The sequence below is a fragment of the Brassica napus genome, chromosome A8, assembly GCF_020379485.1.
Source record: "Brassica napus cultivar Da-Ae chromosome A8, Da-Ae, whole genome shotgun sequence".
In the NCBI taxonomy this organism is placed as follows: domain Eukaryota; kingdom Viridiplantae; phylum Streptophyta; class Magnoliopsida; order Brassicales; family Brassicaceae; genus Brassica; species Brassica napus.
This window is the reverse complement of record NC_063441.1, coordinates 15,755,951-15,772,168: the sequence shown is the minus strand read 5'-3', so window position 1 is coordinate 15,772,168 and position 16,218 is coordinate 15,755,951. Positions and strand designations below refer to the sequence as shown.

Below are 16,218 nucleotides of genomic sequence, written 5' to 3'. Positions count from 1 at the left end.
TTCGCTATTCTTAATAATGCCTAATACTTTTTCTTTTCATTTGATACCCCGTAGTTTTTGCTAATAACAGAAGTGCCTTATAATTTTTTATTTTGCAGAATACTGCTGTTCACAAAAGATTTATAACCTTTTAAAATATGCTTTAAATTTAATTACTCTTGGATTTCAAAATCTTACAATTTATGTTTGAATAATAGAATATTTTTTTAATTTTAATACAGAATTACTTTAAAATTTCATACTAAACCCACCTTTAGATTTTTCTTTCTTTATTTAATAACATTCATTCTCTTTCCTCTTCTGTTTTTACTTAAAAACTAAAATTTAGTTGCTGCATATAAGGAAACCAAGATGACTATGCTGCACAAAATACCCAGCATTTGACAACATTGCCAACACTTTTGTGGAAACATTCACAATCGTTTCTCACACTACCAGAAAAAAGGATATCCATTAAAAAAAATAGGTAGAATCCGAATTCAATAAAATATTATCATTCCAAAAATAATTTTAAGAAAAATACGAGTACTAATAACTCCAGAGGTTTATGTCAGCAACTCCTTCGAAGTCATCATTATGTCCCCATTGTACGGACGGCAGCGGTAAGAGCATCCCTGCCGCCATATCAGCCAACAAGGTCGGCATCCCGAACATCCACTCCTCGTCCATGTAAAACCCTTTGCTCATCTGTTCCTCCGGAACAACACCCACAACCGTCGTCTCCTCCGCCATGTAAAACCCTTCTCTCTGTTCCTCCCTAAAAACAGCCTCCACTATCGTCTCCTCCATGTCCAGGTCATGATCCGTCGTGTCATTAACCTCAACCTGAGAAGCCATGTTCATGCCATGATCATTCGTCGTGGTATCACTCTTCTCGGCCTCAAAAGCCAATGCGGCTTCAGCAGCAGCCTTCTGGATATCCTTGGCGCAGGTTGTCTCCGGGATACGGAGCCGCCAAGCCGAGTCGGCGAAGTTGAGGCAGGCGCCTCTTCCACGGAGAGCTAAGGCGGCGACGTCGTGAGCACGAGCTGCGATCTCAGCTGTTTTGAAAGTTCCGAGCCAAATTCTAGATTTCTTGTTTGGTTCCCTCACTTCACACACCCACTTACCTGACTTTCTAAGACGAACTCCTCTGTAAATGGGGTGGCGTGTCTCCCGAAACTTCTTCCTACCCGCCGGCTTCTTCGGACAGCTCGCCGCCAACATGGGACAGTAATCACCACCTACCGGAGACTCGTTCTCGGAGCCAAGAAGTTCAGAAAAAGTAGAGACTGAGTTCATCGTTGAAAACTTCTTTTGAAAAACTGGATAAGGCTGAGTGTAGTATAGTAAGTAACAAGATCTCTGTTCTGTCTGGTTTGATAAGATATTTATTTCTCTCACTTTTATCTTCTTTTCAGGTGGAGTTAAAAGTTTGTGGTTTGAGAAAAGTGGAGCGAGAGTTGGTGTTTATATTGGCATGAGATATTTTGAAATGGGTGGGGCTGGTTTTTAGAAAAGAACACGGTGTTTTTGGCTCTGGGAGTGCCAAGTGGACAGGACACAGCTAAATTGATCCCACGGTTTGTGTGAATGCGTTGTTTTCATTCACTTATATGCTGCCACGTGTCATCTTGACCTTTGTGGTATGGCTGCTGACTCTTCACTCGTTATACCTTTATGTGTTTTAACTTGTACTGGGTGAATGTGTGGCTATGTATGGGTTGTGCAGGACAACCTTGTATTTAAGTTTTAACTATTAACTTCCATGAATAAACAAAAGATCGTTATCTGAAACCATCTAGAAACATAAAAAATCTAAAAGATCTGCAAAAAGGATAGTTCAAGTGCTATCTATTTATTCTGAGTTATCATATATATATAAAGCATTTTTTTTAAAACGGTATATAATAGACATTCTAATTTGTGAAGCACTTTAAGTGTACAAAAAGGTTTATTTTCATATTTGTTGGAGAAATAACCATATAATCATCTTAGAGCATCTGCATTAGTGAAATTTAGGAGGGTTCACCAATTTAATTTTTTATTATTATTTTCTTTTTTTCGTTTGATTTATTAAAAAAAAAAGAAAAAAAAAGCCCAATCAATCGTGGGCCGCCACACGTTGTGGGGCCCATGAAATAGTTGTGAACCCGTCTCTTACGCATGAACCTGTAAGACTCTGAGTTCACCTTTTTTGTTTTGGAAAGCGTGTGAACCTGGGTTTAAAACCCTCAATGCGGATGGCCTTACAACTCTTAGATAATATGACACGTTTAGAACCTTCCTGTAAAATCCCGACCAACTCCGGTGGGTCTTCACGCTAGTCCTCTCGGTCGTGGATCACACGACGTTAGTTCACCACTTTAGTTTAACTGGCACGATATTGCAAATCACTTCGATATGTTACTTATTATTCGATTCCACAATTACTTCTAAAATTTCTTTTAAGGATAATTCCCAAATCATTTTCACTTTTATCACATAAATACTCAAATCAATTTCTTAATACCGCTTGTCATATACCATAAACTGAAATGCTTCCGTTTTTATTTGTTGCCACAGAACCAGCCATTAAAAATGTATGAATTCAACTAGAGACTCGTCGCACAAAGAATAATCATATAAACTACCAGCAGACAAGCAAATTCCGCCATATATCGTACAATACGCTGTTGTTGCTGTTCTCAGGTTGGTCGCAACGAAAAGAGAGGCATGGTTTTGAAAAGCACTGCAGAGACAGAAGAGGACTAATGCCAATGTAATATTTTCCAGACGTTAGCTTGACCCAAGCCAATATAAACCCACATGTTCTCTATCCTTTTGGTACTTGTTTAACAATGATATATATAATAAAAAGGTATTTAGCACACAATATGGATTAGTTCTGAAGTTGAAATAAAATATGGTATTTGATTGTGTTTGTCACTTACCCCCAGTCTGATGTTTCTAAAGGTCTCGCCCTCTCGCCAAGATGGCAAGATCAGCCGTCCTGTCCGTCTCGCCAAGACCACTAAACTGGTGTCACCACTAAACTGGTGTCGTATACTGATGTAAATAGTACTAGACATATTGTACAAATGAAACTAGTTTGGTCTAAAGCTATGGCTGATGGATCATACCGATACATTAGCAAGGTATATGTTACTCTCACCTCTCAATTATATCAATAAAATAAATATTTCTTTTTGGTTGGTCAAACATCTATAAAATATCTCAAATTTGATCTTATCCATGAAAAAACATGTGGTTCTTGCTCAAATCGAAAACTTGTGGTTTAAATCAAATCATTTAATAAAGTAAAATCAAAAATAGTATCTCAATATAGAGTATCTTTCCTAACATATATTCGCTTACAAGAAACGTCTCTCTCGGCGCCACTCACTCTCACCTCTCACACGTTAGTAACTATTGAGGGTCCGAATGGTGACCGCGGAATTGGTAATATTAGCGGGACGGAATTTAAGTGCGGTACGGTCTAACTGCGGTTCGTGCGGTTTGCGGGACAAGTGCGGTTTTGACAAAATTAGCGGTGCGGAATTGTGTTGATTGGTGAACATGTATAGTTTGCGGAATTGAATAATAAAAAAAATAATATTAAACAAAAATATCAATGAAATCAATATAGTTTAAAGTTAAAATAATTTATTTACTGTTATTGATGTTTTTTTTTCCAAGATGATTATGCTGCACACAAAAATACTCATGAGCAGTTGACAACACATTTGTGGAAACATTTACAATCGTTTCTCACACTACCAGAAAAAGGATATCCATTAAAAAATAGGTAGAATCCAAAATTCAATAAAATATTATCATTCCAAAAATAATTTTAAGAAAAATACGAGTACTAATAACTCCAGAGGTTTATGTCAGCAACTCCTTCGAAGTCATCATTATGTCCCCATTGTACGGACGGCAGCGGTAAGAGCATCCCTGCCGCCATATCAGCCAACAAGGTCGGCATCCCGAACATCCACTCCTCGTCCATGTAAAACCCTTTGCTCATCTGTTCCTCCGGAACAACACCCACAACCGTCGTCTCCTCCGCCATGTAAAACCCTTCTCTCTGTTCCTCCCTAAAAACAGCCTCCACTATCGTCTCCTCCATGTCCAGGTCATGATCCGTCGTGTCATTAACCTCAACCTGAGAAGCCATGTTCATGCCATGATCATTCGTCGTGGTATCACTCTTCTCGGCCTCAAAAGCCAATGCGGCTTCAGCAGCAGCCTTCTGGATATCCTTGGCGCAGGTCGTCTCCGGGATACGGAGCCGCCAAGCCGAGTCGGCGAAGTTGAGGCAGGCGCCTCTTCCACGGAGAGCTAAGGCGGCAACGTCGTGAGCACGAGCTGCGATCTCAGCTGTTTTGAAAGTTCCGAGCCAAATTCTAGATTTCTTGTTTGGTTCCCTCACTTCACACACCCACTTACCTGACTTCCTCAGACGAACTCCTCTGTAAATGGGGTGGCGTGTCTCCTGAAACTTCTTCCTACCAGCAGGTTTCTTGGGACAGCTCGCCGCCAAAATGTAATCACCACCTTCCGTATTAACCGGAGACTCGTTCTCGGAGCAGAGCAGTTCAGAAAAAGTAGAGACTGAGTTCATCGTTGAATACTTTTTTTGAAAACTGGATAAGGCTGAGTGTAGTATAGTAAGTAACAAGATCTCTGTTCTGACTGGTTTGATAAGATATTTATTTCTCTCTCTTTTATCTTCTTTTCAGGTAGAGTTAAACGTTTGTGGTTTGAGAAAAGTGGAGCGAGAGTTGGTGTTTATATTGGCATGAGATATTTGGAAATGGGTGGGGCTGGTTTTTAGAAAAGAACACGGTGTTTTTGGCTCTGGGAGTGCCAACTGGACAGGACCACGCTATAATGGTCCCACGGTTTTGTGTGAATGCGTTTTTCATTCATTAATAGGCCGCCACGTGTAATATTGACCTTTTTGGTATGGCTGCTGACTCTTTACTCGTTATACCTTTATTGTGGGAATGTGTGGCTGTGTTTGGGGTGTGCACTGTGTAGGACAACTCTGTATTTATCTATTAACTTCCATGAATAAACAAAATGTCATTATTGCTCAACCATCTAGAAATAATGGACCTAAAGATCTAAGAAAAAAAGATATCATAAAGTACTCTATTTGTTTTGAGTTGGTATCATATATAAGAGCATTCTTTTAAAAATGTTATATAATAGACACTTTTGATGTGTGATTCACTTTTTCCAAGGGTACAAAAACGTTTATTTTCACATTTGAAGAATAAATAACCTAGTATTTTTCTACCTCAGATAATTTGATAAGTCCTACCGTTTTTGTTTGTTTCCTCAGAACCAGCCATTAAAGTGTATGCAGGGGATTCAACCAGAAACTCGTCACAATCGATCAAAATCACCATATGAACTACTAGCATATAATGAAATTCTGTCATATTATAACAAAGTCACACATTATAAGTTTTTTTTAGTTGACAGTTTGTCATAGAATATCAAATCTTATCTACACAATCTAACTCGAATATCCATTATACCAATAAATAAAATATTTTTTTTTGTTTAGTCAAATATCGATAAAATAATTCAAATATTATAAATAAAAAATTGTGGTTCTTGTTCCAAAACAAACTTGTGGATTAAATATAGGATTAATTTACTGAATGACTATATTTGAAAAAAAATATTAGTTTTGTAGTAAGAGGGTAGAGAAAGATATAAAGAAGAAAATAGAAGACAAAGAGTTATATGGTTAGTTGGTGAAATATAGATTTTTTTCGTTATATGCTCAAATTTCTCTTCGATATATTCACGTGGTGCAGAAAGGTCTTTAATACAGTAAAAGAAAAGTATCTCAATATAGAGTATCTTTCCTAACATATATTCGCATACAAAGGAACGTCACTCTCAATTCCCACACGTTACTCACTATTGAGTATAGAGACACCTTCGGAGAAAAAAAACAAGACGACAAAACATAAAGGGCAAAAACTAGTGGTGATGAATGATGAAAAAAAATGACAAGAAAATGATTTTCTTAACAAGAAAGTAAGGCTTGAAGGTGACGTGATAGTATTAGAACTAATATTTAAGCCACGGGGCCATGAGCTCTCTTATAGGATAATAGGACCCATCTTTCTGTTTTTGGAACACCGGTTTGGTCTCTATTAAATTCGCGGTTTGCTGAAAGCGGTTGCTTCGGTTTTATTTTCCATTTTCGGAAACCTCTTTTGACAAATGTTTCTTTAAGGCCAGTCACCTTGTCTCTCGACCGGGGTATTCATTCACTAGCATGCACGTGTCATCTTGACCCTTTTGGCTTGGCTGCTGACTCTTCACTCGTTAAACCTTTATGAGAGTTTTTGACCTGTCCTGAGTGAGTGTGTGGCTGTGTTTGTGTAGGGCAATCCTGTATATAACTATTAACATCCCTGTATAAACAAAATTCCATCATTGATCAACCATCTAGAAACAAATGGACCTAAAAGATCTGCGAGAAAGATATCATACGTGCTCTCATTTTGTTTTGAGTTGTTATCATACACACATATAAGAGCATTCTTTTAAATATGTATATTATACTAGTCACTTTTGAGTTTTGATGTGTGGGTCACTTTTCTAAGTGTACAAAGTGTTTATTTCCTCTTTGTAGGATAAATAACCTAACTGTTTTGTACCCCAGAGAAAACATGGTACGCCCTGAATATACAGTATTTGTTTGTCGCCACAGAACCAGCCATTAAAATGTTTGAATTCAGCCACAGACTCGTCACAATCAATCAAAATGACACCATATAAACTACTAGCATATAAACAAATTATGTCATACTAGAAACAAAATCACACATAAGAAAATTGGAAAACCTATTAACTAATTAATATATAAATAATGGATCAATCTATTTATTATCAATTGATTTTATGTTGTCAATTCATCTAATCTAATAGAATACCACAGCCTGATATACGCAATCTAATCCGATTCATATTCGTTCCAACCCAAAATTGGTGTTCTTGCTTAATATTTCGAAATCAATACTATTAAAAGGGAAGAAGTTTTAATAAATCTACTTAAAAATATTGTTTGGACCCTTTCATTGGACTTAGCTATTTTTTTGGTATTACTTTATATTTCTCTAACTATACATTATTTATTCTAACTATGATTTTATCTTTTGTGTTATCATCAAAAGTTAATGAAAATTCCTAATATCGTGGATCACAATAATTGTCTATATCCAAGCATACCTAAATGGCCCACAATAAATGTAAGTCTTATATTGACATTCTCAAATATACTACACCCACCATTTTACTCAAGTATGAAATACATGGAATATAAACATATGAAAAGGAACGAGTTATTATTAATTATCGATAACCATTCAATTACCAGTTTATAGTCCAAAATTAGATTTATATTACTAAATCAGGATGGAGTCTGATAAACTATATACTATATCATTCATATTTTTTAAGTATTGATCAAGTTAAAAAAAGTATTGATCAAGTTCATATTACCAATTCTTGCATCAATTCAATATATATTAACCAATATACACCTCAAGTCTTCAGTTTTACATTTCTTAATGTTAGTAAAATTAATTTCACATTTCATAAAATTTCCTTAAATATTTATAATATTCACTGATTTTAACCATTGGCCGACGTGAGGAAATACAGTTTATATTATACCTAGAAAACAGAAAATGTAAGCCTTATATCATAATATTCTTTTGTTATTACAAGAATTCAAAATTATTTACTAGAAAAAAATAAAAACAAAACACCCGCTTGGGCGTATTGATATAATTATAATCTTAATTTTATCCAAAAATCCAAAACTATAACCAAAGCCTAAACCCAAAACATAAAAATATATGTAATACCGAAATATATCTTAAATATACAAATATATCTAATATACATTAAACAGTTTGGGTACTATGTGTATGCAACGAGTCTTGGGTAGGATCCAGACTTAAACAGAGACCAATAGATCCAAAAAATACCTAATTGGTACTTTACCCTGGACCCAAAGCCGAACCAAACCTGTTTGATTTTTTTGTCTCGATAAAATGTCTATGCCTAAAAGAAAATTACAAAAAAGTGTACATACAAATTCTCAAATAAACTAATTTATAAATTATATAATATTTTTAAAAATTACCTTCTTCGATATAATATAACTTTGTAATATAATAATATTTAACAGTTCCAAAATACTAATTCATCTCAATAATATTAAATTTTAACAATAAATATAGTTTTTTTCTGTTCAATTTTCTTCATTTTCTCTAATGATATAGTAAAATTTTTATCGAAAATTAAAGAATCACAAATCAAATAGTTATTCAAATTTTTGTACTATTAAAAAGTATAACAAAAGTTTAAAACAATTTTTTTATAAATAAATATCATTAGATTCTTATAAGATTGTATCAGATCAACCAGTATCAAATTGCGGGTAAATAATCAGATTTTGGATTTCTACCGGGGTTTATCAGGTTTTTATATATCGTATTTTAACAAAATCCAGATTGTATTATATTCGGATCAACGAATTTACCGGTTCAACCGCGGATCTGATTCGGGTACAAAAATATTTCAAAAACTATTAAAAACCTACAAATCTATACTGATAAATTATCCCAAAATTTGCCAAGTAAATCTTCTATCTGACCAACAACAAATAAAACTTTTATAAAATACACATAAAATATAAAAATATTGTTGTAACATAAGAATATACATACCATATCTCAGTTGTAAAAAAAAAAAAATACATGCAATATCTCAAATAAATTAAATGATATATAATTTTAGACAATAGAAATAATTTTAGACAATAACTCATTCCTTTTTTGATATAATACGATTTTGTAACTTATTAATGTACATTAAAAATAAAACATTAATTTATATTGAACATTGTCATTAGCCAAAAAAGCCCGCGCTTTCGAAGCGCGGGTCAAAATCTAGTTAATGGTTAAAAGATCATCATATCCAAAAGGCATATTAGAAATAAAGTTTCACATCGAAAGTTTTAAAAACATTAGCATATAAAATTAATACATTTATTATCAATTGGTTTTAGATTAGAAAATCATCTAATTTATTATATCATAAAACAATAATGTGCTATAATGTTGCCTAGGGGTGGGCACTTTACCCGATATCCGAAGTGGCACCCGAACCCGATCCGAAAAACCCGAACCGAAATCCGAACCGAAGTAGCAAAATACCCGAACGGGTATTGAATAAGGAGAGATTGGATACCCGAACCCGAACGGGTAATACCCGAACCCGAATGGATATCCGAAGATAACCGAACATATGTATAATTAACCTTATATTTCTAGTTTATATCTCTCATTTTATATAAAATATTTATATTGATACTACACATACTTTAAGTTCATATGATATACATACAATTACGGAAAAAAATGATTTGCTATTCACTTAAAATGCATGTCAAATTTTTTATTTCAAAAATTAACAAAAAGATACATCCAAATTTTTTTAAAAATAACTAAATTAGTGTCTTTTTAGTTTTAAAATGTTATGTCCAAATCTATTAACCATTCAATCTATTAGAAATAAAAATTAGTTAACTGAAAGTTATATTTTTAAATACAAGAAACTTGAGAAATGAAAATTTTAATTTTTTTTTCAAAATCTAAATATCCGAACCCGATCCGAAATAACCGAATCCGAACTAAAAATACCCGAACCCGACCCGAAGTACAAAAATACCCGAACGGGTTCTACACCTCTATACCGAAATACCCGAAAATCCGAAATACCCGATCCGAACCCGAACGGGTACCCGAACGCCCACCCCTATTGTTGCCAGTTGGGGCACAATGCAGGGTTCTGAAACATAAAAAGATTCGTCCAACCAGGTCCTGTCCGTAAAAATAAAGGGTTGGAAGCGTAAGAGGCAACATTATAAAAATAAACGGTAGTTTGAGAGTATTTCAGTCTGAAGTGTATTACAAATTACATTAAACTTATAAAGCAAGGCAACATTATATAAACTAAAATAAGCATAAATGCAAATAATATATTTATCACTACAAGAATAAAGCGTAAACTCTGACAGTCATATTCATCTGAAGTTGGTCGGTAATAGATGTTTTGAAAAAATCCGACAATCAAACTTTAGTCGGAGTTTGGGTCTCAGAAGCTCCATTTGTCAGAAATTAATCGGTAAATTCCGATCACAAATAGCGTTAGAAGTATTTGTCGGAAAGTGGTAGGACCATTATGATGATATTCCGGAAAATATACCCTGATAAACTTACGACAACTTAATATTTTTAATTAAGAAAAAGAAAAAAACTCAAATAATATTAAAATTACTGAATATTCAATACAATACATATAAATATATTAAATATAAAACATCTATAAAAAAATAAATATTAGTGGGGTGTAGGGTGAACGGTAGCGATGTAGTGGGCGATGGTACGGATGTAGGATATGGACCTGGCCGTGATGGTGGAGGTGGAGTGAGCAGTGACGGTGGTGGAAGGAGATGCATTGTGGTGGTGCAAGGAGTCCAAGGGTGGTGGTTCAAGGACCCTTGGTTTGAAGAACAATACATGCAGCATATGCGAGCATGAAGAACAACTTCACGAACAGCAATTCCACGATGTAGCTTTCCCTATAACACTTGGATCGACGAATGGTTCTGCATGTACAACATCTTCGATAAACATGCTCTCTCTGCATCACACGACCACAACGAACATCTATACATAAAGCACGTTGGAACCTCCAAAAAGCATGCATACTATAATATGCAAGAAATTACGCTTCCTCTGAGAATCGAACCGCAAACATGGTGTATAAGCTTTTAAACTTTGACCATAATGCTTCCATGACCACAAATATTAGGTTTGGCTATTATTATTATTATTATTATTATTATTATTTTCTTTCTGTATTTTCTTTATGCATGCAATGGACTGGCACTTCTTTTTGTAGTGGACAACTTCCGACTAACATTTATCTAGAAATTCAATGAAAATGGACAAAAATAATTTATTTTAATACTGTCAACTTTCCGATGCAACTCCAACCAAACACAGAGAATGCTCATTTGTCAGTACAACCCGAGATTCTTCGACAATATTATCCAGAAATTTCCGAAAATACGTATTTGTCGGAACTTCACATTGTTTCTTAGAAAATTCCAACAAACTTACCGAGAATTCGTCGAAAATCTCTTTTTATCAGAAAGTTTCTGCAAATTTCCGATGAACTTAAAAATTACTCACCATTTTCTTGCAGATCCGTCGGAGATTAAGTTGTCATAGCTTGAAGGCAAACTTTCTAAATTAAAATAGTAATAAATCTTTACAATCTTTTCATAGTCTTGTTTTCGACTCATAATCTTATAAATCATGATCTTGTTGATTTTCTATTAATTTTGGAATTGAGTAATATTACTATGCACCAGTAAATTATAGACAAAGATCAAGATCGACATATGGGGGAGCTCCCACAGCACAATATGCCTTTTATGATTAGGAAAGATACATTTGCTAAATATGTTTAGCTAAAGAGAAAAATAATATTGGATTTTGAGATTAGTATAAATAGGAATCAAAAAGATTGTAAATATTCTTTCACATAATCAATATGCAGACCATAAACGAGTATATATCTCAATTATCTTTTACTCTGTTAAGCCATGTATTTTCTTCGGGGTTAATTTGTGTTTGTTCACGACAATATCGTACTGATTCTTTTTTATGTTAAAGACAAAGGATTTACCAATTGGAGATCACCACGCGGCTAAAAGTAGAATACTGTAAACATCTCTATTTAGTTATTTCTGTATAAGAGACCGTTGAAGCTAGGAATCAGAACACGTCTTTTTAAAACACTATTTGAGACAACATTTTATCTACACCCAAGTTTGATTTGGTATGATATATGTTCCGCTTTACATAACAAACATATTAGGGCCAACCCTGACAATGATTACAGCCTACGGGTTTTCTAAGCATAGATAAAGCTTACAAATTACTTGGTAAGATGGAGCCGTTCTTTTATAACGTGTTAATATCAACTATAGACAGTAATATATAAATATATAATACATCATACTGTATTAAATTTTAAATAGTACAGATCAAATATATAAAACTATAAATAACGTGACAGCTAAACTAAACACCACATGCTTAAAATTAGTGTTTGACATCATTATAATTATTTTCACTCTATTAAACAAAATCACCTCAAACTCTAATTCGTTAAATAAATGATCAAATCAAGTTTATTCAGATTAATATGAATCAAATTGGTTTTGTCAAAAAAAACTGCATCAAATTGGTAAACTTAAATATCCTACATAGGATATAAGTCAACCCATATCTATAATTTTGTGTGTTAACTTTCCTGAAACTTTTGCTCCAAATCTTCCGCTGTTCATTCACTATATTTTTGCTATTTATAGTAATGCCCATAACTTTTTCTATCCATTAGATACCCCATAACTTTTGCTAATAACTGCAGTGCCCCTATATTGTTTCTACTCAGGACATGTTTAAGAGATGTAAGAGCATGTACAACGGTAAAAAATGTGCAATCCTTAGTCAAAATCCTTAATGCTTTTTGATTAAAAAAATATTAAAAGAGGAAGGTAAAGTTAAGAATGATCCTTAATTAAGGATTTAAACACCTTAGTCCTTAGTGACGTGGCAGAGCTTGTGATGAAATCAATTGTGATCTACCATCTATCTATCTAGATAACGAAGAATCTGAAAAAATTAGAAACCGTCAGATCGGAGAATCTGGAGTGTGGTGGTGACTTACCGGATATACCAGCGGTGCAGTAGACGAGAGCGAAGGTCAACACAGTGATGTAAAGGAAGAGAAACGTGGCGATGAACTCGGCGATTCCGGCTCTCCAGAAGGACCACGAAGCAAGCTCGTCGGGCTCGAACAACGGCGCAGAAGCTCATACATCTCCGAGCTCTGTTCGCCGTCTTCAGTTAATAATCCTCACCGATCGCTTTCACCGGAACTCTCGCATAAGGTATATCTCCCTCTCCTACCCCGACTCGTACCACAAGTCATTGATTGCCTCGTTCATATGTCAATTTAAGAGATCCATATCGAGAATCCTGTCTCTGAATTCTTATTTCTGATAGATTCATACTGAGCATCCTTCAAGACTCCAAATTTGATTTAGTCTTTGCTTTTTGAAAATTGAAGCTGACTGTTTGATTTGGCTAAGATTGTAGAGAAGTTTTGACTCATGCTTTAGTGATGTATAGCTTCTTCTTTTTTGTGTGTTGTGATGATTTTTTCTCATTGGTTAACAGAGAGACATAAAAGGATGAGTGGGTTTAGAGCATTCAAAGCACAGGTGCCCATTCAATGGAGCGAGAGCTTGTACATAACCTTAGTGAGAGGTCTCCCTGGAACCAGGAAGCTTCACAGGCGTACACTCGAGGCTATGGGACTCCGCAGATGCCATCGCACTGTTTTGCACTCTAACACTTCTTCCACTAGAGGAATGATTCAACAGGTTTTGCTTATGCTTATGCTTTTTTTTTGTCTCACTTTGTTACATGTCATGTTCTTCTCTCAAGCGTGATACTAACTTCAAACGAGTTTCTTTTGGTGAGCAGGTCAAAAGGATGGTTGTTGTTGAGCCGGAGGAGATGTTCAAAGCTCGCAAAGAAGCAAGCCAACCACAAAGCTCTCCGCCCTCCGTTTGTTGTCAGTCATTCAATCCCTGCAACAGGCTCATCCAACATGTCTTGAGTATTTCAGAGGATGCTAATAAGAAATGTTGGTATCAATGGGTTTGGTGCCTCTATATTTTTGTATACGCTGGATACTTGTGTATGTTTGCTCTCATTTTGTCATATCCTAAGGATTTCAAATTAGAAAACACCATTGGAGATACAATTTTGATTAAGATCCTTAACTATTCAAATTAAAAAAAAATATAGTTTAATAATGTTAAGGACTCCAATGGTGGTAACACCATTGGAGATGCTCTAAGACATCTCTTAGCTTAGTTTCTTAATTTTCTTCTACGTGTCATTTTGTGAATGATTTATTTTATTAAAATAAATTTTAAATATATAATTATTTTATTAATAAAAGTTATTTTTCTTCTACATGCTCTTAGAGAGATGCTATTCAAAAAAAATTATAACCTTTGAAAATATGTTTTCAAATTAATATCTCTTGCCTCTTGGATTTCAAAATCTTTTACAAATTATATCTAAATAGTGAATATTTGTCATTTTAATACACAATCACTTTAAAATTTATACTGAATCCATTTTTTGATTTCTCCGTTTTCATCTAATAACATTCTTTCTCTTTTCTACTCTATTTGTATTTAAACTAAATTTCGAGTGTAAAGGAAACCAAACGTGATTATGCTGCACACAAAAAATAATCAGCATTTTGACAACACCACGGCGGAACATTTACACTCGTTTCCCACACAAATAAAGATCCCCATTAAAAATTAAAGGCAGAATTCGAAATTCGATAAAAAATTATTGCACAATAAATAATTTTAAAAATACGAGTATTAATAACTCCAGAGGTTCATGTCCACATCTCCTTCGAAGTCATCATTCTGTCCCCATTGTACGGACGGCGGCGGCAAAAGCATCCCTTCCGCCATATCAGCCAACAAGGTCGGCATCTCGAGCATCCACTCCTCGTCCATGTAAGATCCTTTGCTCGGTTCCTCCGTAACAACAGCAGCCTCCACCGTCGACTCCTTCGCCATGTTAAACCCTTCACTTTGTTCCCCAGTAAAAACAGCCTCCACCATTGTCTCCTCCATGTCTACGCCATGATCCGTCGTCGTGTCATTCACCTCAGCCTGAGAAGCCACTGCCGTTGCCTCCTCCATGTTCATGCCATGTTCTGTCGTCGTGTCATTCACTTCAGCCTGAGAAGCCACCGCCGTCGTCTCCTCCATGTTCAGGCCATTTTGCATCGTCACATCACTTTTCTCAGCCTCAAAAGCCAATGCGGCTTCAGCAGCAGCCTTCTGGATATCCTTGTGGCAGGTTGTCTCCGGGATGCGGAGCCGCCAAGCCGAGTCCGCATAATTGAGGCAGGCGCCTCTTCCACGGAGGGCTAGGGCAGCGACGTCGTGAGCACGAGCTGCCATCTCAGCTGTTTTGAAAGTTCCAAGCCAAATTCTAGATTTCTTGTTTGGTTCCCTCACTTCACACACCCACTTACCTGACTTTCTCAGACGAACTCCTCGGTAAATGGGGTGACGTGTCTCCTGAAACTTCTTCCTACCCGCTGGCTTCTTCGGACAGCTTGCCGCCAACATGGGATAATAATCACCTCCTGCTACCGTAGTAACCGGAGACTCGTTCTCGGAGCCAACCATTTCAGTGGACGCAGGGAATGTGTTCATTGTTGAAAAATCTTTTGAAAAAAACTGGATAAGGCTGAGTACAGTAAGTAACTAACTAACAAGATCTTTGTTCTGTCCGGTTTGATAAAATATCTATTTTATCTATCTCTCTTTATGTTCTTTTTCAGGTGGATTTTAAAAGTTTGTGGTTTGAGAAAAGTGGGAATAAGAGTTGGTGTTTATATTGGCCCGAAATATTGGAATTGTGTGGGGTATGATTTGAGAAGAACACGGTGTTTTTGGCTCTGCGAGTGACATGTGGACAGAACACAGTTAAGTGATCCCACGGTTTTGTGTGAATGCGTTGTTTTCATTCACTCATCGGACGCCACGTGACATCTTGACCTTTATGTGTATGGCTTTTGACTCTTCACTCGTTACACCTTTATGGGAGTTTTTAACTTTTATTGTGCGAATGTGTGGCTGTGTTTGTTTTGTGTAGGACAACTCTGTATTTATCTATTAAATTCCATGAATAAACAAAATGCTATTATTGATCAACCCATCTAGAATCACGAAATCTAAAAGATCTGCGAAATAATAGCTTAAGTGTGTTGCTCAAAGAATAATAATAGCTTAAGTACTGTCTATTTATTATTATCGTATACTCCCTCTATTTCCTTTATGAATGAATATGTTTGATCAAAAAAAAAGAAGAAAATATGCATTTTTACATTTCTAATGCATTAATGAATGATAAATGGTAAACTTCAAATAAATATAACTGTGTTTATTAAAATTTTATCGGTTAATAAGTGAAATCTAAATCGTTGGTAAGTGTTGTGTGATTGTAGTGAGAAAGGATATTATAGTTT

The 16,218-nt window shown here is 35.3% G+C and overlaps 3 protein-coding genes across 3 annotated transcripts; all 3 read right to left on the bottom strand.

The window, feature by feature from the left end:
* Positions 1–234: 234 nt before the first annotated feature.
* On the bottom strand, positions 235–1,715 carry LOC125577070 (dehydration-responsive element-binding protein 1B-like). Its single transcript, XM_048737768.1, has one exon. The coding sequence runs from the start codon at positions 1,279–1,281 to the stop codon at positions 529–531; it is 753 nt and encodes a 250-aa protein (XP_048593725.1). The 5' UTR covers positions 1,282–1,715; the 3' UTR covers positions 235–528.
* A 2,114-nt stretch (positions 1,716–3,829) lies between these two features.
* On the bottom strand, positions 3,830–4,585 carry LOC106359884 (dehydration-responsive element-binding protein 1B-like). Its single transcript, NM_001315858.1, is given in 1 exon segment — positions 3,830–4,585. A coding segment is annotated over 1 exon segment (756 nt).
* Positions 4,586–13,702: 9,117 nt separating this feature from the next.
* Positions 13,703–15,837, bottom strand: LOC106359887 (dehydration-responsive element-binding protein 1B-like). Its single transcript, XM_013799508.3, has one exon. It carries the CDS (start codon positions 15,401–15,403, stop codon positions 14,552–14,554), a length of 852 nt encoding a protein of 283 aa, XP_013654962.2. The 5' UTR covers positions 15,404–15,837; the 3' UTR covers positions 13,703–14,551.
* Between the last annotated feature and the right edge of the window lie 381 nt (positions 15,838–16,218).

Excerpts from the sequence above, each read along its gene's own strand:
- LOC125577070 (XM_048737768.1), bottom strand. The coding sequence starts at position 1,281 with ATGAACTCAGTCTCTACTTTTTCTGAACTTCTTGGCTCCGAGAACGAG.
- LOC106359887 (XM_013799508.3), bottom strand. The coding sequence starts at position 15,403 with ATGAACACATTCCCTGCGTCCACTGAAATGGTTGGCTCCGAGAACGAG.